At 39.5% G+C, this 20,049-nt stretch overlaps 12 protein-coding genes across 12 annotated transcripts; 6 read left to right on the top strand and 6 right to left on the bottom strand.

The window, feature by feature from the left end:
- Positions 1 to 166: 166 nt before the first annotated feature.
- On the top strand, positions 167 to 652 carry KLLA0_D06963g (uncharacterized protein; the record flags this gene model as incomplete). The annotated part of the gene is made up of 1 exon (XM_453371.1): positions 167 to 652. The coding sequence occupies one exon, from the start codon at positions 167 to 169 to the stop codon at positions 650 to 652; it is 486 nt and encodes a 161-aa protein (XP_453371.1).
- A 303-nt stretch (positions 653 to 955) lies between these two features.
- RCN2 (Rcn2p) lies at positions 956 to 1,732 on the top strand (the record flags this gene model as incomplete). Its single annotated transcript, XM_453372.1, has 1 exon — positions 956 to 1,732. The coding sequence occupies one exon, from the start codon at positions 956 to 958 to the stop codon at positions 1,730 to 1,732; it is 777 nt and encodes a 258-aa protein (XP_453372.1).
- Positions 1,733 to 2,084: 352 nt separating this feature from the next.
- Positions 2,085 to 2,870, bottom strand: COX11 (Cox11p; the record flags this gene model as incomplete). The annotated part of the gene is made up of 1 exon (XM_453373.1): positions 2,085 to 2,870. One exon carries the CDS (start codon positions 2,868 to 2,870, stop codon positions 2,085 to 2,087), a length of 786 nt encoding a protein of 261 aa, XP_453373.1.
- Positions 2,871 to 3,191: 321 nt separating this feature from the next.
- Positions 3,192 to 4,796, top strand: RDS2 (gluconeogenesis transcription factor RDS2; the record flags this gene model as incomplete). The annotated part of the gene is made up of 1 exon (XM_453374.1): positions 3,192 to 4,796. The coding sequence occupies one exon, from the start codon at positions 3,192 to 3,194 to the stop codon at positions 4,794 to 4,796; it is 1,605 nt and encodes a 534-aa protein (XP_453374.1).
- Positions 4,797 to 4,933: 137 nt separating this feature from the next.
- Positions 4,934 to 5,905, bottom strand: MCT1 ([acyl-carrier-protein] S-malonyltransferase; the record flags this gene model as incomplete). The annotated part of the gene is made up of 1 exon (XM_453375.1): positions 4,934 to 5,905. One exon carries the CDS (start codon positions 5,903 to 5,905, stop codon positions 4,934 to 4,936), a length of 972 nt encoding a protein of 323 aa, XP_453375.1.
- Positions 5,906 to 7,285: 1,380 nt separating this feature from the next.
- KLLA0_D07073g (uncharacterized protein) lies at positions 7,286 to 8,179 on the top strand (the record flags this gene model as incomplete). The annotated part of the gene is made up of 1 exon (XM_453376.1): positions 7,286 to 8,179. One exon carries the CDS (start codon positions 7,286 to 7,288, stop codon positions 8,177 to 8,179), a length of 894 nt encoding a protein of 297 aa, XP_453376.1.
- Positions 8,180 to 9,403: 1,224 nt separating this feature from the next.
- DSC3 (Dsc3p) lies at positions 9,404 to 10,144 on the top strand (the record flags this gene model as incomplete). The annotated part of the gene is made up of 1 exon (XM_453377.1): positions 9,404 to 10,144. The coding sequence occupies one exon, from the start codon at positions 9,404 to 9,406 to the stop codon at positions 10,142 to 10,144; it is 741 nt and encodes a 246-aa protein (XP_453377.1).
- Positions 10,145 to 10,341: 197 nt separating this feature from the next.
- Positions 10,342 to 10,998, bottom strand: KLLA0_D07117g (mitochondrial fission process 1 family protein; the record flags this gene model as incomplete). The annotated part of the gene is made up of 1 exon (XM_453378.1): positions 10,342 to 10,998. One exon carries the CDS (start codon positions 10,996 to 10,998, stop codon positions 10,342 to 10,344), a length of 657 nt encoding a protein of 218 aa, XP_453378.1.
- A 532-nt stretch (positions 10,999 to 11,530) lies between these two features.
- Positions 11,531 to 11,968, bottom strand: RPB8 (DNA-directed RNA polymerase core subunit RPB8; the record flags this gene model as incomplete). The annotated part of the gene is made up of 1 exon (XM_453379.1): positions 11,531 to 11,968. One exon carries the CDS (start codon positions 11,966 to 11,968, stop codon positions 11,531 to 11,533), a length of 438 nt encoding a protein of 145 aa, XP_453379.1.
- Positions 11,969 to 12,776: 808 nt separating this feature from the next.
- On the bottom strand, positions 12,777 to 13,319 carry ISU2 (putative iron-binding protein ISU2; the record flags this gene model as incomplete). Its single annotated transcript, XM_453380.1, has 1 exon — positions 12,777 to 13,319. One exon carries the CDS (start codon positions 13,317 to 13,319, stop codon positions 12,777 to 12,779), a length of 543 nt encoding a protein of 180 aa, XP_453380.1.
- A 1,559-nt stretch (positions 13,320 to 14,878) lies between these two features.
- Positions 14,879 to 18,715, top strand: HER1 (Her1p; the record flags this gene model as incomplete). Its single annotated transcript, XM_453383.1, has 1 exon — positions 14,879 to 18,715. One exon carries the CDS (start codon positions 14,879 to 14,881, stop codon positions 18,713 to 18,715), a length of 3,837 nt encoding a protein of 1,278 aa, XP_453383.1.
- A 148-nt stretch (positions 18,716 to 18,863) lies between these two features.
- On the bottom strand, positions 18,864 to 19,715 carry MCP1 (Mcp1p; the record flags this gene model as incomplete). The annotated part of the gene is made up of 1 exon (XM_453384.1): positions 18,864 to 19,715. The coding sequence occupies one exon, from the start codon at positions 19,713 to 19,715 to the stop codon at positions 18,864 to 18,866; it is 852 nt and encodes a 283-aa protein (XP_453384.1).
- Between the last annotated feature and the right edge of the window lie 334 nt (positions 19,716 to 20,049).

Raw genomic sequence — 20,049 nt, forward strand, 5'->3', positions numbered from 1 at the left:
TCTAATCTCAAGTATAGGCCTTTTCGTTATGTCAAAATATTTTTCACGGTCTCTACCTGAAGCTCTGTTTCTGAAAAAAAAAAAGCGTTGAAGTAATATTCCGTAGAAAATACAGTAGAAGTTCTCTTTTTTCGTACACAGTTACTTGGTAATATGCGGTGTGAAGATGCAACAATGCGCCAAACAACTTTTGATTTGTAATCACGTGATATATCCGTTTAAGGAAAACCATTTTTTCTTCCCTTTTTTTTTATTCTGGTGTCTGGGTGATAAACAGATAAAATATCGCATCAGTGCATCGCATTGTTTATTGGCAGTCCCGTATTCCCGTCAAAAATTGGAATCATTGTCCGGGCTATCCATTAAAGGCAAGTGCCAAGCGATCAATTTCGCTTATGACAGAAAACTCAGCCTCGTGATTATCTCCGTTAAGTGCAACAGAATCTCATTGAGATTAGGCTCAAATTACTGTTATCAGTATCACTTCAATCTGAATTCTAACGCAGGGGCTCAACTCAATCTAATGCTCATTTCCTTCCCTATTTTATTGAATTGGCGCAGCGTTTTTTTGGACCCTTTTGACATGTGTCTTGTTCATACCGATAAAATATCACGATGCTTGCCTCATTTTGTAACAAAGCCACAAATATGAATATTCAAATTCTGTAGTCTATGGTTCGGTGAGGTATGCCGGATGTCACTTGTAATTTCCGAAAAATCTTCTATACTTCTTTCTCCTGAACTACGTTTATATCTGTTCCTTCGTTAAAGTGGTTTAGCTCTGTTTTTCTTCCTCTTCTCTTCTTTTTAAGGGAAATTTTCCTATATATAATGATTGAGCTGAGTTCTGAAACGATCGACAAATTGGTTAGATCAATTTGAATAACAAATCTCTGTTGTAATCTAGTCTGTTCATACGCTGTGCCAGCAAGAACATTATTATAGTTCTCGTGTAATGGGACAACCTAAAAAGACTCAAATCCTCGTCACGGATTTGGACAGTGAGAAGTTTAACGAGGGCTGGCCCCGTTCATTAGAAGAAACGCTTTTTCAAAAACAATTCCCACATATAACACCAGAATATTACTCTCCGTTACCATTTTTGCATAGAATAGTCATTATTTTGAGCTCTGAGGATGAAGCTGTTCGGGTTTTCCAGTTTGTGCAGAATTATGTGAGAGAAGTTCTTGGGTTAACTGATTGTAAGGTTTATTTGACCGAATCATTAATTAGTAAACCAAGATCTAAATCTGTTGACGATAAAGACGTTAATTCTACTGCCGCTGCCGCTGCTGCTGCTTCTGCTGCAGTGAAAACTCAATCTCAATCTCAATCTCAATCTCAGACGACCAGCGATTCGACGGAATCTTCGAATCATTCAGGTAAGAAACCTGTGTTGAAAGTTAATACCTCATACTCGTCCTCGTCTGTTACTCAATCTGAAGATAAAAATAATACCATATCTAGTCCATCGTCATTATCCCCAGAACAACCACTATCACCTACAAAAGTTAAGTTGAGAGATGATCAAGAAGAATACTTCTACATGGAGCCTGCACCTCAGCCTGCGCATGAGCCCACTATCGCCTCTGCCAATTCTAACATTAAGATAGATACTCCAGTTCAGACTGAAGATCTTCGGAATAAATCTTTGCAGGCAGGCACTGCAGCCGACTCTGACTCCGCAATTCATCCTCGTTCTCCTAGTATAACAATCACTAGTATGTTTTGAACTTCATCCTTTTCTACGCTGTAAAGTGTAACCTTAAAAAAATACTTATTGTAAAATTTCCTTTCAGGGTGGAGACGAATTGCATTGCTTAACGACGTACTGCCAACCCTATTGCTTCCTTTTCACATTTATCCATTTTATCGCCTAGAAGGTACGTTCGTTGTATTTTTGTATATAAATATAGTTTCATTAATCTTGTCACAGGAACCAAAAAATAAAATATTCTATATCTTCTGCTATTTACATGATTCTATTATCCGAGTTTTCTAACGTCTGTAACATGTGCTAATTTCCATTTTAATTTTGTCGTAACTATGTCGACAGTATTCTTTATAGTTTCATTCTCTCTCCATCATTGTGATGTAATAACCTCAGGTTTTGCTGCTGCATCAGAAACAGCAGAACCATCCGCGTAATGAGCTTTGAAGAACGTGTAATGCAAAATGATGTCGTCAATATTTCTCATACTTGGGTCACTAGCGAAATCAGGATCAATAAAGAAGAACACTGGCATGTCCACTTCTTCACCAGCAGCCAATTTTTGTTCCTCGAAACAGAAACACTGAATCTTGTTGAAATAAGGAGATGATTCACCAGGCGTGATACTGTACGTAGCCATACCGATGATATCCTTATCACTGTTGTTTTTGGCCTTGTAAAATGCAAGAGCGGTTTCTCCCGGTAAGACGTAAACTTCGCGCTGTTGTGGGACAAACTTCCATGGCAAAATTTGTGACACTTCACTGGTAAACGAAATTCTTATTCTCTTATTAGAATCAACAGGTATCAACTTATCATCGGTAAACTTACGCTTGTCTGTGATTGGAATACCACCGTACCCAGTTCTAGCACAGATGGCTCTGTATAATGGCACCGCAGCGTACGCAAGTCCCAGAAATAAAACAGCAATACTAGTGAAATAAAACGCAACCGTACGGTCCTTGTACCTGCGGGCAGCACTAATCTTATAATCACGAATTTCTTTAATCTCTTCTCTCGTAAGCTTAGAAAGGTCAAACTTATTACCTGTACCGTTGTTTCTTAAAAGTCTGGTGGTTCGATAAAATCTGGTACGGTTAATCGTCGACGTCCTAATACCGCTAGCAGGGAGTGCTGCTCGTAAAAAAAACTTCAGCATTATGGTATCGGTAGCTTTGTTAAACTCTGATCACTAAAAGATGAACACCTACGACTAAATAGTAGTTGACACGTATCAAATCTCCGGTATTGTGTGTGCTTTTCGTTCATATAGCCAAAGTTTAAATTGACTGATCTCATTTTGCTAGATCTTTTTTTCAAACTTGACAGTAAATAAGTAAGCAGTTGAAAATCAGAAAGTTCTATGTAATTTGGGATTAAGCAGGATAAGTGGAGTTTGTTGAAGTAATGAGAGCTCGAATAACGGATAGGGTAGGGACGGAGAGAAGTTCAGTAATATCTGCAAAAAACTAGGGGAAATATGGTAGAAACAAAGGTCGTGAAGAAGAGAAAGAAAGTGAACAAAGCCTGTGTATTCTGCAGAAGATCGCATATGGTTTGTGATGAACAAAGGCCGTGTAGTAGATGTGTTAAACGTTCGATAGGCCATTTGTGCCGGGATGAAGATCCTGAAGGAGCTCTCCCTGGTACTGTAGAGCACTCCAGTAGCAGTGGATTGGAGTTGAGGGTACCCAAGGTTGATGTTGATAATACTGCAGGTCTAGTTGATTCATCAAGGGTGAGTCTTTCTGCCCCGCATCAATTACCGACAGCACATGATCATAACCATGACCGAAGTCTCGATCACCAACGTGAGGTGCAACAAGCACAACAGCAGCAGCACCAACATCATTTGGATATCCAACCGATTCCTGCACATTTAGCCCAGGTCATGCCTGAGCACCAGGGTTCTCATAATCCGAGTCATACAGCCCATGGCAATACTACTACTGCGGGCCCAGCAGCTGTAGTACACCCTGCGCATGAGGGAGTACCTTCTATCAATAATACTACTGGTAATAATCTAAACTCTGTACATGGATCGAATATGCATCACGCACTGTCTGGTACTTCGTTAGGTCGGATCTCATCATTAAATCAGCCACTTTTCCTTTCTGAGCACATCGGTTCGGAGTTCAGTTCATTGAATGAGTTCTTGACAATGCTTGAGGACCCTATGCTAATAGAGCCTGGAACCCCCATACAGCATCATATGAATGCTCAGATAACAGCTGCTGACCACCCGGCGCAAGCAACCGACCAACCCGAATATCACTCTCAGCAGCCACTTGTAGCACATGAAGTTACCACGCAGCCCAACAATATGAACAATTCGCAACATCCAATGCACACACAAATGCAATCACCAGTGCACAGCAACGTGCAAAATGCAGGAGGAATGTCACCGCCTCTTCTGCCCGATGATCAACAACCGACCCCAAAGGAAAATTTCTTCCTTACTGCTGCAGATCCGTCCACAGAAATTAATCCAGAAGACAGACTTAAACTAGTCATCAATGCTAAGTTAGAGGCTGGTCTACTACAGCCGTATAACTACGCCAAGGGATATTCGCGGTTACAAAAATTTATGGACAAATATATGAATCAATCATCTAAGCAAAGAATCTTAAAGCCTCTATCTATAATTCGTCCAGCTTTCCGTGCTATCGCTAGATCATTGAAGGATGTGGATCTTGTGTTGGTAGAAGAAAGTTTTGAAAGAATGCTACTTTCATATGACCGTGTTTTCACATCCATGTCCATGCCAGCATGTTTATGGAGACGTACTGGTGAAATATACCGTGGTAATAAGGAATTTGCATCGTTAGTGGATTGTAAAGTCGACGAGCTTCGTGATGGTAAGCTTGCTATTTATGAGTTGATGAGCGAAGAGAGTGCTGTCAACTTTTGGGAGAAATACGGGTCAATTGCCTTTGATAAGGGACAAAAAGCAGTTTTGACCAGCTGTAATTTAAGAACAAGAGATGGCAGACAAAGAAGGCCGTGCTGTTTTAGTTTTACGATAAGGAGAGACAGATACAATATTCCTATCTGCATAGTAGGTAACTTCATACCTATATCATGAATACTCGGAATTCATTATAATGTCATCAGTTTCATGTGTAAATAATACATTTAGTCATCTAGTATATAGACCGAAACGTAAAACGTATTAGTCCATCATAGTTGAGGAAGAACCCTTCATATTTCTAACGTTCGATTTCAATCGATAAAATTATGAGAGATATCGCATGTCTTGAGGTTGCGTTCAATAAGTTTCCCAATAGATGTACCAGGACCAAAATGGTATGCCTTTTCTACGCTTGATAGTGAAGATATGTTTTTACAGGAATCGACGAAGTTGACAATGTTGCAACTACCTGCGACAAAATTTTCTAACGCAGTATCGAATTGGTACGTCAACTTACCGTCTATATTAGAAAAAATGCCATTTTCCACCTTCTCATTGATAAAATGGTGTTTCCCATTTTCCTTTAGTGTATCCCAAATGAAATCGTATAATGGTTCCTGAATGGATCGTAGAACATTTATATTGTGGAAAGGAATGGAAAACGGACTATCCAATTTAGTAAATTTGTGTCTTAGATTTTCCATCTTGCATGTTTCCACAAGTTTCTGGATATCATTGGATAACCCTGTAATAACGCATTGGTTGACTGCATTGTCATTAGCCAGTTTGATGCTACACGGTTTGTCAACCGAAGAGTTTGTTATATTGGAATCTAAAACAGCCGATAGGTCCTTCCTTAAATTTTTACTTCGGACATTTGTAACGGCCCACAACTCAAAGGAATCATCGGTTATTCTACACTTTTCTAAATAGCGTTGGGTGGCTTCTACCATTAGTTGGTTCCGAAACGATGCAATTTCTATGATATCTTTACATCCGAAGGCCAATCCATTGACACTTGCATTCAGAGCATTCAATTCTCCAAGCGAATGTCCAATAACATAAGTTTTACCGTTTGAATTCTGATTCGCATTATCCGTTAACCAATTGCTATATAAAAGGTTCGAACATGCAGCGATAGTTTCCGGTTGTTCCAATGTACCAGTGAATCTGTCGATCAAGCTTACGTCTTTAAATCCCGAGACATTAGCAGCCCAACGCTGTAACCTGTCTAGAAGTACTTTGCTGCCCTGACCCGGAAAACTTAATAACCGTCCGGACATAACTTCAAACTTGTAACTATATCTTCTTTGTTTAATTAGAGATGCTCATAGGTTCGTCGAAGAGCTACACTCATAACTTTACGCAACCCAGGCTCTTTGATGTGATATTTTTCTTTCATAACAAAAGAACAAAATTGAAAGTATTCCCGTGAGATTCGAACGGCGGTGTCCGTTAAAAAATGAGAAGAAAAAACTGCATGGATGTCTTCGTCCCTGTGCGGCTTTCAGAAAGGAACCGCGATAAACACCCGCAGGAAAACTTTCCACTTGATGCGTTCTATGGCAATGTTCGAACATAACGGAACAAGCCCATGCTCAAAGTGACTCCAATCTCCTCATTTCGAACTACCCGTACTTTTGCCAGGGGAATGCAGCTCGAAGAGAGAGGTTGTAGTCCGTCGAAAAGTACCAATTCCCCTCATGAAACTTTCGGCTGAAATCGGAAGGCTTATATAAAGCATAATCTCTACAAACACACTAACCCGCTTGGAGCCGTCTACCCAGCTAACAGTTTCTTACAAGTAATGAGAGGTAACGAGGAATAACCCCTCTCTGACAACATGTATAGGCCAGACTTGATATTGTTTGTCCTTACTCAAGGTAGTTCTGTTCACTTGCAACAATCTTAAAAGAGTATATAAACGATGAACTACCACTAGTAGTTGATCACTTTCGAGGGAGATGCCGATACTGACATATTCCATTCTTCGTAAATTTCCAAAACAATCGTTTTATCGCTGACTATATCACAAGCGTTTTTCAATTTCCTGCGCATCTTTGGCATCCCTGTACTGGCCTTTCTGAGTGACACTTTTTATTTATTTTCCACTGACTTTGGCATTTGTGTGACTGAGTGACTGTTTGATCTACACTTTACAAGAAACTTTGGATTACATCGTTTCAGAATCTGAACATTACCCACAAACTGCGATTGGAACTGATAATAACATATCGTTCACTGTAGTTTGTTACTGTTCCTATCACACCTTTCGAAAAATAAAAGCTCATTAATATCAACTTGCGCTGCTTTTTTTTTTCATCTTCTAATCTTACTTGATTTTACTCTTGAACTTGTGTTCGATAGAGCAAGTCAGTTATCAAAGAAAAATTTGATTTTCTAGTTAAGAAAAAAAAAAAAAATTATCGTCACTTCTTATTTCCACTAAGACTCATCGCTTCTGCTTATATCTTCATTCAATTTGCATTGGATAGTATTTAAACAGGAAGACTAGTGAACTAAAATAATTGGGAGAACAGCACTGCCTATTCTGATATTCAATATCCTATTGCACATTTAATTGTTTGTTTCTCCGTTATTAATCTAACAAAGGGAAATCTATCCATCAAAAGATTAGAACAATAAGCTAGATAGTAATAACTATGTCTGATCAAAAGCCTTTGCCATTCGTCTACCAGTTCATGGCTGGTGCCGTTGCTGGTGTTTCCGAAATTTTGGTGATGTATCCTTTGGATATGGTCAAGACCGTTATGCAATTGCAGGTTTCTGGCGGTTCCGGTCCCCAATACAAAGGTGTTTTCGACTGTTTGAAGCAAATCGCTGCTAAGGAAGGACCATCCCGTCTTTACAAGGGTATCTCATCTCCAATTCTAATGGAAGCCCCAAAGAGAGCTACCAAGTTTGCTTGTAACGATGAATTCCAAAAAATTTACAAAGACTTGTTCGGTGCCGAGAAGTTGACCCAACCATTATCTATTTTGTCCGGTGCTTCTGCTGGTATTTGTGAATCGTTCGTCGTTGTGCCATTCGAATTGGTCAAGATTAGATTACAGGATGTCTCTTCCAAGTTCACCAGTCCAATCGCTGTCGTTAAGAATATCGTCGAAAAGGAAGGTATATTGGCGATGTACAATGGGTTAGAATCTACTATGTGGAGACATGGTATCTGGAATGCAGGTTATTTCGGTATCATTTTCCAAGTCAGAGCTCTTTTGCCAAAGGCTTCTACCAAATCTGAACAAACCAGAAACGATTTGTTAGCTGGTACCGTAGGTGGTACTTTAAGTTCTCTATTGTCTACTCCATTCGACGTTGTTAAATCAAGAGTTCAAAACACTGCCGTCATCCCTGGTGTCCCAAGAAAGTACAATTGGAGTTGGCCAGCTTTGGCTACCATCTACAAGGAAGAAGGTTTCAAGGCTCTATATAAGGGTTTCGTTCCAAAGGTCTTGAGATTGGGTCCAGGTGGTGGTATCCTATTGGTGGTTTTCACCGGTGTCATGGACTTCTTCAGAACTGTCCATGAAAAGAAATGAAAGGGTCAATTAACATAGATTGATGCACGTTATTCCAAGTTACTTTTTTCCGAGTTTATACCGCCAATATGAAAGTATTCACGAAGGACTCCCGATCCTCTCATATTTCCCTGGTATCAGTCTCTTTTACTTTGCCTTTACATTATTTTTATCCATCCAATCAGAGTTGATCATCGATATTTCATCAGAATATCTTACGCACTATTATAAAACATGGCTCACTGTCATTTATTTAATTTTTGAAAACTTAACAACCGAAACTTCATATGCTGGGAAAAACGATAGACTTTTTACAATTTAAGCTTGATTTATTCACATGATACTATATCATCCATGCTTTGCACACTTCAACTGAAGTTGCATTGGCCAATTTTGTTCACCTAGTTATTATTCAAAGCGAAAAGAATACTGGAGCGAAACTACCTCGTCACTGAAATGCTGAATGAATGACATCTTTCAATTCTGATTTGAAAGGCTTCCTTTATCCAATAACATATTAGCATATGAATGAAATTCATAACAGCTCAGTTGATTGGGTTAGACCTCAAGTAACCTTACCATACAAGTAAATAAGTAACATCATTTATATATTTTAAAATGTTGGAAACAAATTAGAACATTTATCAAAAGTCTACAGTGATGAGCATAAGTGATTTAAAATGAATTGAATAGGATATCCGATCTACCAGCCCTCCATTGTATGTGGTGAGAAGAAGCTAGGCTTTTCCCAATTTATTCAACAGAAAGGGCGCTAAGATGAACGATATTGATCTCTCCGATGGACTTGACGCTTGCATGCAAATAAAAAATCGCAACGAAGCAACACGGTTTTATAGTCCTGGATTTCCGCACGATATTATAAATATCAGGATGATGTTATAAGAAAACTTTCAAAAAGAAGGAAAATGTAAATGATTATGGATAAAAGTGTTATTAAATGTTCAATTCTTTCGATGTACCGGAAAATTTTTTTTATATAGAAAAAGTATCGGTGGTATTACCCGGATTATGCGAAGCTGGTTAAATCCAAATACCATTGAGACTACAATATTAGGGAATCATTCATTTAACTCTAACCAAGGCTAACAAACAGACAAAGGCCATAAGCGAATACGCAAAACCTTAGCTCTATTTGTTGCAGATCGTAAACAGATAAACATCATTGAGAATTTATCTCTAAGCGATTGAGCCTTTCACCGGTCAGAACTAGTGCGAGCTAAGAAGATGTCTTTAAGTGAAACCGGGCATGGAAGGAAAGCAGTGGTGATTAGGTTTGCCAATGATACCATAGCAGACTTACAATTGGATATCACTAATATAGATCCTACATTAGTTACTACATCATGGTTAAGGAGGATGTGTCGTCAATTGAAACCGACAGAGACTCGTGGTAAGCGGTTACGATTCATTAAAAATGGTAGACCGTTAAATTCTCATTCTGATCTTGGCATCGAAAGCTTCAAGGATAACCCAAATATCACAGAGATGTACATTCATGGTATAATAGGAGCAGGTTTGACTGCGGAAGAGCTGATAAACGAAGATAATCTTGATGATGATTTTTCTAATACGAATGAAAACGGTACAACACAGGCCATTGGCTTCGATAGGTTACGCAGCGTGGGTTTTTCCGAACAGGAGATTGATTTGCTACGTCAGCAGTTTCTAGCCACTTATGGAGATTTAGAAACAATGCCTAACCAGCAGCAGCGAGATATTAGACAGCTAGAAGAACAATGGATGGAGACCGGAGTCAACGATCCACAGGGACAGCAATTTAACTCCATTGGAATAGCTAATTGGAAAAGCAACATGGACCTCTTGATTGGATTAAGTATAGGGTCCTTGTTGGGCGTTTTCAGTCTATTACTATTAAAACAGCAGGGTTTATTCTCGCAGCGCCAAAAGATGTCGATAGTAGCAGGTCTAATATTCAACATTGCTTGGTGGATACGTTCCTTTTAGAATTCAGCATCTGGCCTTTTTACATCAGATGTGTTTAGAAAAAAATTGAATATCTCAGCATCGAGCATGTACATACGTTATATTATATAAGGCTTGAATGATATTACTTTCGTGTTTTCGTAAAGCGAAATATACTATAATAATTCCTCTTCAGATCAGTGGGACATGTCCTCTGGTATCAAAAACAAGGAATTGGTTCATTCATGCTTTTGTGAGTGCCGATGATTGCCTGGGAACACATATTTACTTAGGAAATGCTCGATTGGCTTATCAAAAGCGTAAGGTAGCATAGGAACAACGGCCAAACCAATACTGATTGGACCCCAAGTTCTCAGCATGGCATTTTTAGGATACTGTTTGTTAAACCAGTTACCACTGTATTTCACCAGAGAATGGATGGTAAATGCTGGAAGCCCCATAGAAGCTACACTTTGGAAGATTAAACGTTCCAATCCTACCATTTTCCAATCTGGGGAGACGTTACTTTTCAATACCTTATTGTTCTCGGACAACTCGTCCCATGGTTTCCAGCCTGAAGGTAGCTGGTAACCTTCTTGCTTCAACTTCGCACGGTATGTTATGTACGACACATCACCAAGGATATACAGCCACGAAATACCGTATCCTAGTTTAACGACAGCTTGTGGAAAAACCGGTCTAAATGATTCACCAATATCGGAAGTGTACGCGACATATCTATGTGCTGTTAAAGCGATAGTTCTCAATCTGCTCGCATAGGCTGCATAACGGATATTGGAATCTGTAGAGTCCGGGAACTCTTCGTCATTAATTGGATCAGACTTCTGAACCGGTATATCCGTATCAGTTTCTACCATGTCTATTATCTCTGACATTCAACTTGACTGAATAATGCACCCTTGCCTATCGCCAAAGAATCAAAAAAAATATGGATTGAACACTAATAACCCCTGTATATGGGTAACCTAACAAAATAGACCTTCTTCTATATTTATATATCTACTGCTAATATGCTCCTTCAACGCCCGTCTCGAATATTTTGCCATCAACTGGCAATGGCCGAACCCTATTTATTGAGGTCATTGGATCCTAACTTTTCTATTTTCGAGAAAAAAGACGGCTTTAACAGTTTCTATGGTATCTCCTCTTATACAAAGAAGCACAGAATTGAAGAATCCTCGAGCAAAAGAAAGAGCAACTTCGTTATGCTGTGGTGACTGGAAGTAAGAACAGTTTGAAGATAGGAAGCTAAGATGGAAAGTTAAAAATGCATTAATATATGAGGAGAGGTGTAAGTAAAGGCCGTAGCTTCCGGAGGAGTGAAGAACCAGAGCTTTGACCTGAAAGTCTATTATACAGTTGTCGGTTTTCTATTTTGACTATGATATATAGTACCCACAAGATTTCTTACTTACGACACAATAAGTAAGCGTTTTCTTGTTTCAAGTTGTTCAAAAGTCTATAATTTCCCTCAAGTCTCATCAACAAGCCACCAAATGAATAGTATACTGCAAGCAAATCCTTGTTACCCTTAACTTCTTCGAATTTGTAGGCAGTTCCGTACATGACATAGTCATAATCATCTGCAAGAGATCTGGTTCCAGCAGGTGGTGCTCTCCAAGAGGTACCCTGAGGTTCCTCCGATCCGTCAAGTTGGAGAGAAGTTGTGATCATGACTGCAAGTTGATCTTGAGTCTTTATTGGGAACAATTCACTGTTGATATCCAATGTTAACTTACAGGATTCTTGTGAAGTCGATTGAGCTTCAATACGAGAGACCTTGTTGTATCTTCCTGTGTCCACTTCTTGAACGGTGAAAACGTCATCAAATAGTGCCGATGACATGACGTGTGTTGGTAAATGAGAGTACTGTTGTGTTGGTTCTAGTTATTAAAGTCGGTGGGCCAGTAGGAACACAAATGAGAGACGAAAAAGAAGGGAACTTATCGGAGAGTCTGTAGTGGGTATGAAAGGTTTCAAACTAATAATTTCACTGCTGATATGAGACTATCTACAGTGAGCCGAATCGAAAGCGCATCACATGTATATGATTGTCTGTCTCTCAGTTGTTCCTTCAGGCGATGAGTTACAACGAAATTTTTCAAGATTTTTCTTGCCCATGAAAAAAATATGTGTCCGGGTAAAAGAAACAACTTCGGGTAACGCTAATCAATTTGCCATCCCTTAGAAGTCCGAAGAATCCAGGATACAGAGAGACGGTCCGCTCAACTCTGCAACTAGTTGAAACGCTTGTCGGAACAGTCTGGATGATTATAATACAAATGATGAATGAACCTACATGTTAGTTATACACTAGATAACAACTGTTGTAAAAAAAAGGGTAGCCAAAAAAAAAAAAAAATTACGAATCATGGGCAGTTGATAAGGCACGATAAATGGAAGTACCTAATCTTGGAATTTAGCTCTCCTAGATAGCTTTCAGAAACTGTATGATATATTCGGAAAAATATAGTGTTCGATTTAACTTTGTAGTGGAGTTAAAATGCGAGGGAAAATCGTAAGTCAAACCAAAAGAATTAAGGGAAAGACGAGTATGCTAAAGTCCATTCAATGGACAAATGAAAGTTTGAGCCGGAGAAGCAATAAGAAAATTAGAGATTAACTAATTAATTTAACTCTTAACTCTAACACTCTATTTCAACTGTGTTGTAGGTCTCTTAGCCTGGTAATCCTTGATGGCAGCCTTGATGGCATCTTCAGCCAACATAGAACAATGCAATTTAACCGGAGGTAAACTCAATTCTCTGGCGATTTCTGTATTTTTAATCTTTGCTGCATCTTCCAAGGTTTTCCCACGGACCAATTCGGTCATGTATGAAGAAGAAGCGATGGCAGACCCGCACCCGAACGTCTTGAACTTAACGTTTTCTATCACTCCTGTTTCGTCGTTAACTTGGATTTGCAATTTCATCACATCACCACAAGCTGGGGCACCGACAAGACCCGTTCCAACATTTGGCAAATTCTTGTCTAGAGACCCAACATTTCTTGGGTTTGTATAATGATCAATGACCTTTGGATGGTAAAATCTAGCAGAGGCCATGGAAGGACTAGAGCCGACGGTAGGAGCAGTTGCTCTAGCAGCTGCTACACCGATTATTCTAGTTCCGCCTCCACCGCCGTGCATTAGTGCACTTCCCATCCTCTGTACTGCAAACATTTGTCCTCTAAACATTTTTAATTATGTGTATGTGTTTTGAATGTTGATCTGTTATCCTGAACTACTAAACCTTGATTCAATATCTGGATTATTGAAGATCTTCGCTCTTGCTATAAAATTACAGTGATGCATATTATATACACAATAAATGACTCTTATATATATATAATAAAACTCTTAAAAATCCAAAATTCCAGGCGTCGAAGTTTAAATTTCTAATACAAAATATTCCATAAGCGTGGTAAACTGGGAAAAAGTGTAAAAAGAAAAAAACAATGAGAAGGAACAAAGAAGATACGGGGAGAAAAGACAAAGCAGCAGAGGATACAAGCGTTAACAGCGGTTTCGTATTGTCTTATGTAAGAATCTTTATCCAATGCTACAGGGTGGTGTAAGTCTTGATAAGGAGCCGGCGTGTTGCAAGGATATCATTATCATGAACTATTTGCTATAGGAAGAAAGGGAAGAAAGAGCAGTGCAAAACAAGTGACCGAAATACAATTCCAAATCGGATTCGGATTTTAATTGGATTTGAATGATGATGATGGCAGTATGACATATGTTGACATTATGCTGTGCGCTCTTTTCTTCATGCCACCCAGTTTACAAAAGTTTGACTGACTCCTTTCACAATTTTTTTAGTTTTGATGGTTACCCTGGTTTAGTCTCCCGAGTCGTGTGAACAAATTCCGTGGATATTAATTACCACGGTAAGAACGAGCCTTCTCTTCCCTTTGGTCGTCCCGAAACCAGTGCCAGGGAAAAAAATATTGAAAGTTGAAAATTGTGGAAAAGGCGGCGCGGCCGGCGGCCCACACCGGCAACGGACGGAGGTCAAGCGGGGGATAATTACAGAAGGATAGTGGGGGGAGGGACTCTCCCCGCAAGCTGATATGGTGAGGTGTGTGGGTGTTGTATGGGAGACCGTCGAATGCAGTGCTGCGGACGAAGATCTCTTGTTTCCGTTTACTAGTGGTCTTCGGTGATTCATTATTGACATATTTTTTTCGCAGTCGTCGCCAGTTCGAACCCTCATTCGATCCTAACTGCCATCAATTGTTTCTTTTACATATACTACTTATATGTTTGTCTTTTCTGTTTTTATTCGTAATCCTATTTCCCTCCCATGCTTTATTTCGCTCAATTTTAATACATTTTCCAGACATAATACGATGAGCCTTCCATCTATCTTCCTTGTTTCACTCTTCTAAAATACGTCAGTTGATGCATGGATCTCGATCTGCTGCGGCCAATTGTACGGGTGCGTTACTTTTCTTACATTAATAATAATTTCTCTCTCTATGGCGGTTCTGCCCTGCCCACTTTGTAACTATTTTGAGAATCCACTTAGTTTTTCTGAATCTTATATTGTATCTTTACTATTTGGTGATAATTATAATTGTAATATTGAATGTTAAGTATATATTGTATTTATTCTAAGAGCTTAGAATTAAAGCTCACTTTTTTTTTCTTGGAAATGGAACGGTCAACTAGCCCAATATAATACCAGAACTAATCCCGTTACTGCCCAATTTTTTGTTTCTCAACAGACTATATCAGGAGTGTCAGTCTACATGCCGAATTCGTTGGATCTTGACGTCGAAGTGGATTGGTTATATAAGGGGAAGAAGAAGGTCAGAGCGAATAGGAGATTGGACTCCTCTTCAGCTCCACCGGCTACTCCCTCTGCTCCTGCTCCTGCTTCCACTTCTGTTCCTACTCCTGCTCCTGGGTCTGCTGGTGTTGCAGAAGCAACACCAGGGGCTGGCACTGACGGTGCTGGACCAGAGAACTCTGCAAGTTCAGAACCTGCTCAAACTCCAACTCCCGCGGCAAAGACTCGTAATCGGTCAAGCTCACACTCGCAAGCGAGTCTGAGCCAGACTGCAGCTAACTCTCCAAATACGTCTGGTCGCTCTTTGAAACCATCATCTGCTGTCCTTCGGAGGAGCAGCTCGCTGGGCGAAAAACCAAAGAAATCGTTGTTCGGTTCTTTGTTCAATAGGAAACCGCTGCAACCGCTGGAGTCCCATACAAACGTTTCATCCACATCATCTTCGGTTCCAGCTCCGGTGACTTCTTCCTCTTCTGCGTCGGGCCATTCTGCGTCGACAGCATCGTCATCGTCCTCGCCAACGCAGGCTTCGACCACAGCTGCTCCGGCTTCTTCTTCTTCTTCTTCTTCTTCCTCCAGAGGAATACCTATTCCTATCAACATCTCGCAATTTGCGTCTCATAGACAACAAATATCCCAGTTCCTTAAGGAACCAAACTCTCCGGAAGTTAAGGATATGGCGCCAATTCAACACGATCGTGTCGTGTTGAACAAAAATCCAAATAAATCGAAGCATCCACTGCCTATCAAAGAATTGACCGAGATTAATTTGAAAAGAGTTACTTTTGCAGTCGATGAATTTGGTATGGACCCTCCTCAACAAATTCCTTCGAGAAAGCCAAAACTGGGTAACGTTCTTGTTCCAAACGACATGATCAGTGATATCCCTTCTATATCTCAAGGTATTACAACGACAGCCCAACCTTCCTCACATGGGAATGATCAGCATGGTGCTCTACCAGCATCTGCTTACACAAAAGATTCTAAAGAATACCAACTTGCCTTGGAAAATCATAAAAAATGTCTTAAGGAATCGGAGAAACATCAGCAAGAAGCACATTATGCGGCTCAAAGAATTGCCTCCGAAGTTGCCGGTTTCAAATTAAAACCTTCTACTTCGACAGACCTAAAGCCTTCTGCCAATGGTACTGTGCCAAAATCTGGAGCAGCCACCGACGATGAAGCAAATGCTGAAGCGGGGGTTGTGGCAGATGAAAAGATTAAGTCTTTGGAGATTGATAAACCTATACATATGCATGAACATCATTTCAAAGAATCTTCGGGTTCTAGTAATGGAACTGGCTCCGAGCATGGAGCCAATCCATCTTCGACTAGCGGTACACAGGATGAGAATGGCAATGAGTTGATGTTAGATGTTGTCTACACCAGATGCTGCCATTTGCGTGAAATTCTTCCGATTCCTTCTACCTTGAGACAATTAAAGGAGAAAAAGGCACCTTTGCAAACATTAAAGTTTTTGAACCCAAGGCCCACTCTTATTGATATATTGTCCTTCTCTGATTTTATTGCTATTGTCCCTATCCACAACGTTGTCTTTGATAACGTCGGCCTAAGTCCTGAAATGTTTAAGATAGTCATATCTTCATTAGTTAAAAGCATCACCCTTGAAAGACTATCGATGAGAAATGTTGTTTTCGATGAGCGTGGATGGAAACTATTGTGTAAATTCTTGATGAGAAATAAATCATTGACGAAATTAGACATCTCGCAGACCAAAATCAGACATGATCTAGATCTTAAATTACACAGGTCTCAAATGGATTGGTCTTTATTCATTGATGTCTTGCACAAGAGACAAGGTAAACCACTAGAAGAGCTACTCCTCAATGGTGTTTCTTTTGCCAATAACTTGCACACTTTCGAAAATATGATAAACGCGTTTTCCTCAACTAAGAACGAATTTTCAAGGAAACGTAAGTTGGGTCTCGCTCAATCTCAGATAGCTTCCTCAGAACAGTTAGAAATTCTATTTAGATGGATGTCTGAAAATGATATCATCGGTGTTGATTTGGCATTTAATGACTTCGAAAATTTGACAAAACCAATTATCAAAGAGCTTTCGCAACGCAGCTTCGACTCATTACAATACTTCACATTGAATTCAACAAACATTCAATCGGTGCAAGAGGCTGCATTGATTATAAGGGAACTATCAAAATTACCGAAACTTTATTTCTTAGATCTATCGGGATTGCCTTCATTATTCCCTGCAATCTTTCCTTATTTGAACAAATATCTACCGCGTTTCCCTTCTCTAAAAAGATTACATTTTGATTCTAATGAATGGACCTATAAGGACATTTCTCTTGTAACACAGATTTTACCCAAGTGTAAAGAGCTTTTACATGTTTCAATGATGAACCAACCACAAGAATCATGGGCAATGAGTGCAGCTGTATTTCTATATGATTGTATCAAGAATAGCGATAAGTTGATTAACTTGGACTTCAACTACGAGAACATTCCAGAGGAAATCAATTCAAGAATAGCAATAGCATTAGTTAGAAACGCGCAGAAGTCAATTGACTCTAATTGGCAATTGGACGAACTTTCATCGCAGGACGATTTACTTTTCGATGGTGAACTAATCAGTGAAACAGCCGGTAATATTTTAGATAAGCTCAATGACTCTGCTAAGCTTCAAGAAGATTCGACGAAAAGGTATTTACTCAAGCGTTATTGGGAAAAAATCCACACGATTCATGCCAATGTTCAAAAAACCATAGACAGCATGTTCGAACAAAGAATTTCAAAAGAATTGTCATTACAGAGCAAAGAAAATTTATTAAGACTTATTTTCATGGAAAATACCTTAGGAAATATCCTAGAATACTTGTCCACTAATCCGTATATCCAGGAATTAAATTATGCCAAGAATAAAGATGATGATAATTATTCTTCTAGTGATGAGAGACCAGTACTGAAGCATGTTGACTCCGAAAGAATAATGTATGCGAAACCACTTGTCGATCCTATTGACCAGGACATTGATCAAGAGCTAGAACACGAGCAAGATTCGAACAGTGCTAAACCCCATCTGATGGCTACTGATTCTGGTAGGACCATTGATGTGACTACAGGTAGGCCGATCTTAACGAAGACAAGTTCTCAACGTTCTATTTTCGGTAAAAAGCAAGAAGAGGAAGAAGGTGAATTGCACAAATGGGGGTTCTTCGTTCAACAACAGCGATCCATATACCCAGAAAACACGCCTATGTCTAAGTATCAACAACAGCAACAGCATAAGCATGCACAAAGGAAGGAACCACAATTGTCACAAATCGTTGAAAAACCACGAGAACAAGTGCAGACTTCACAGAAAACCGGGCAGCCTGCAGCTACACCGACTGCATCTACCCCTCCAACTTCTTCAAATTCCATTCCTGCTCTGTCTAAATCCGCGGCATCTGCAAAGCTCATTGGGAAGATTCCATCTGGTACGGAACTTCGTGAGGCTATCATCAAAGCGAAAGGTATCAATTCCATTGAAGACTTGATTGATAATGTTAATTGTCAACAAGTCAAGTTGGATAATATTTATGGTATCCAAGTTGAACCACCTGCTGATGCAAAGCCATTAGTTTTATCACCTGGAGGAAGACCGGACGGGAACGTGAGTCATGATGAGAGACACTCCGCGCAGGAAAATGGATTCCCATCTGAAAGTGAAGATAGTTATGTCGAAGATGAAACCACCACCGAACAACTCAACGTTGACGAGACATATGACAAGTTGTTGAACAATTTGAGTCGTGTTCGTTCTAACAGAGGATAAATAAATATTTTTGCATAAACAAAAGTACATATGGACGTGCCACACACACAATAAATAAAACTAGGTACAGGAAGACCAAAACAAGCGCCATGGTGAATAAAATTAACGATGAACGGTGTATCACTGGCAGGAAGTAAAGCATACATTTTCATGATAATGACAATGTTCTTAGGATTGGTCTATAATATTTGTCCATTCCGAATACGATCTCTGATCCCAATCTGCTTATTCCAATATATCCGGTACAAATAAGCAGCAATATGAAGTTCATTATTCTTTTACGAGTCTTTAGACTACGGACATGCATATATTGAACGGTTCCAGCGATAATATGATACGATCCTAAACCAATAAGAGCAACCAAGGGGCCATATCCGAGACCTATCCTCACCAAAGCACCTCTGTCTTTATCTAGTAGCCATTTGACAAAATCAAAGTCTATATCAACTTTCGCCGTATTTGGCAGCCATTTCATGAGGGCACCATGAAAGAATAATACTGGAGTTAACAACCATCCTGTAAGCTCTTGTGGATTATATTGAAGGTTTCTCTTGATCCCAATAAAGTACCCACTTAAACCACCTACAAGACCAATTCTAGATTGTGCAAGTGACTGAGTATCCAGCAAGGATTCGGCATTATGTGTTTTCGAAGAAGTAGGCAGCTTCCTCATTATTCTCAAGGCAAATCCGGATAATATATGTATTGATATCCCAGTCCAAATCAACTTAGATCCAAGTCCAGATGTGAGTTCTCTAACCATCATTAAAGCATCGTTTGGAAAAGAGGAGGGCTCAAGAGCAGGAATTATTAGGGCATTGATACCGTGTAACGGAAAGTACGTTACTAGAGGGAATAAAGACCATTTTTGCGTCCACCTTAGCCATTTCTTAATATTCAACACTAAATTGACGCTGGCATCCTCGGGGGTTTTTGCTAAATCGGGGTCGATGTGTTTGGTCGGAATGGGCTTCAACGGTGTCAATTTCGCAGCAGTCATGAAGTTTATCAATTATAAGTCAGCGAATCACGCACTTGTTCATATACTCAAAGGGCAAGTGATATTTCTGAGAATCTTGGTATATCTGTTTCTTAATTTGATGTTGGCTTATTCATTACATTCCATCTTTACACATTGCATCAGAAAAGGAATATTAAAATGTAAAAACCATTACACGAATCGATGAAGGTAAAATAAACAGAGAAATAACACAAATATGGCCTGTGAAGGGTACATGAATGGTTGCATTTGAATATTACAAAGAATATACTTCATTTTTTCTGCCTAGATATTTATCATCATAAGATAACTCCAGTATAGGATTGAATTTACA

The sequence above is a fragment of the Kluyveromyces lactis genome (genome assembly GCF_000002515.2).
Source record: "Kluyveromyces lactis strain NRRL Y-1140 chromosome D complete sequence".
In the NCBI taxonomy this organism is placed as follows: Eukaryota; Fungi; Ascomycota; class Saccharomycetes; order Saccharomycetales; family Saccharomycetaceae; genus Kluyveromyces; species Kluyveromyces lactis.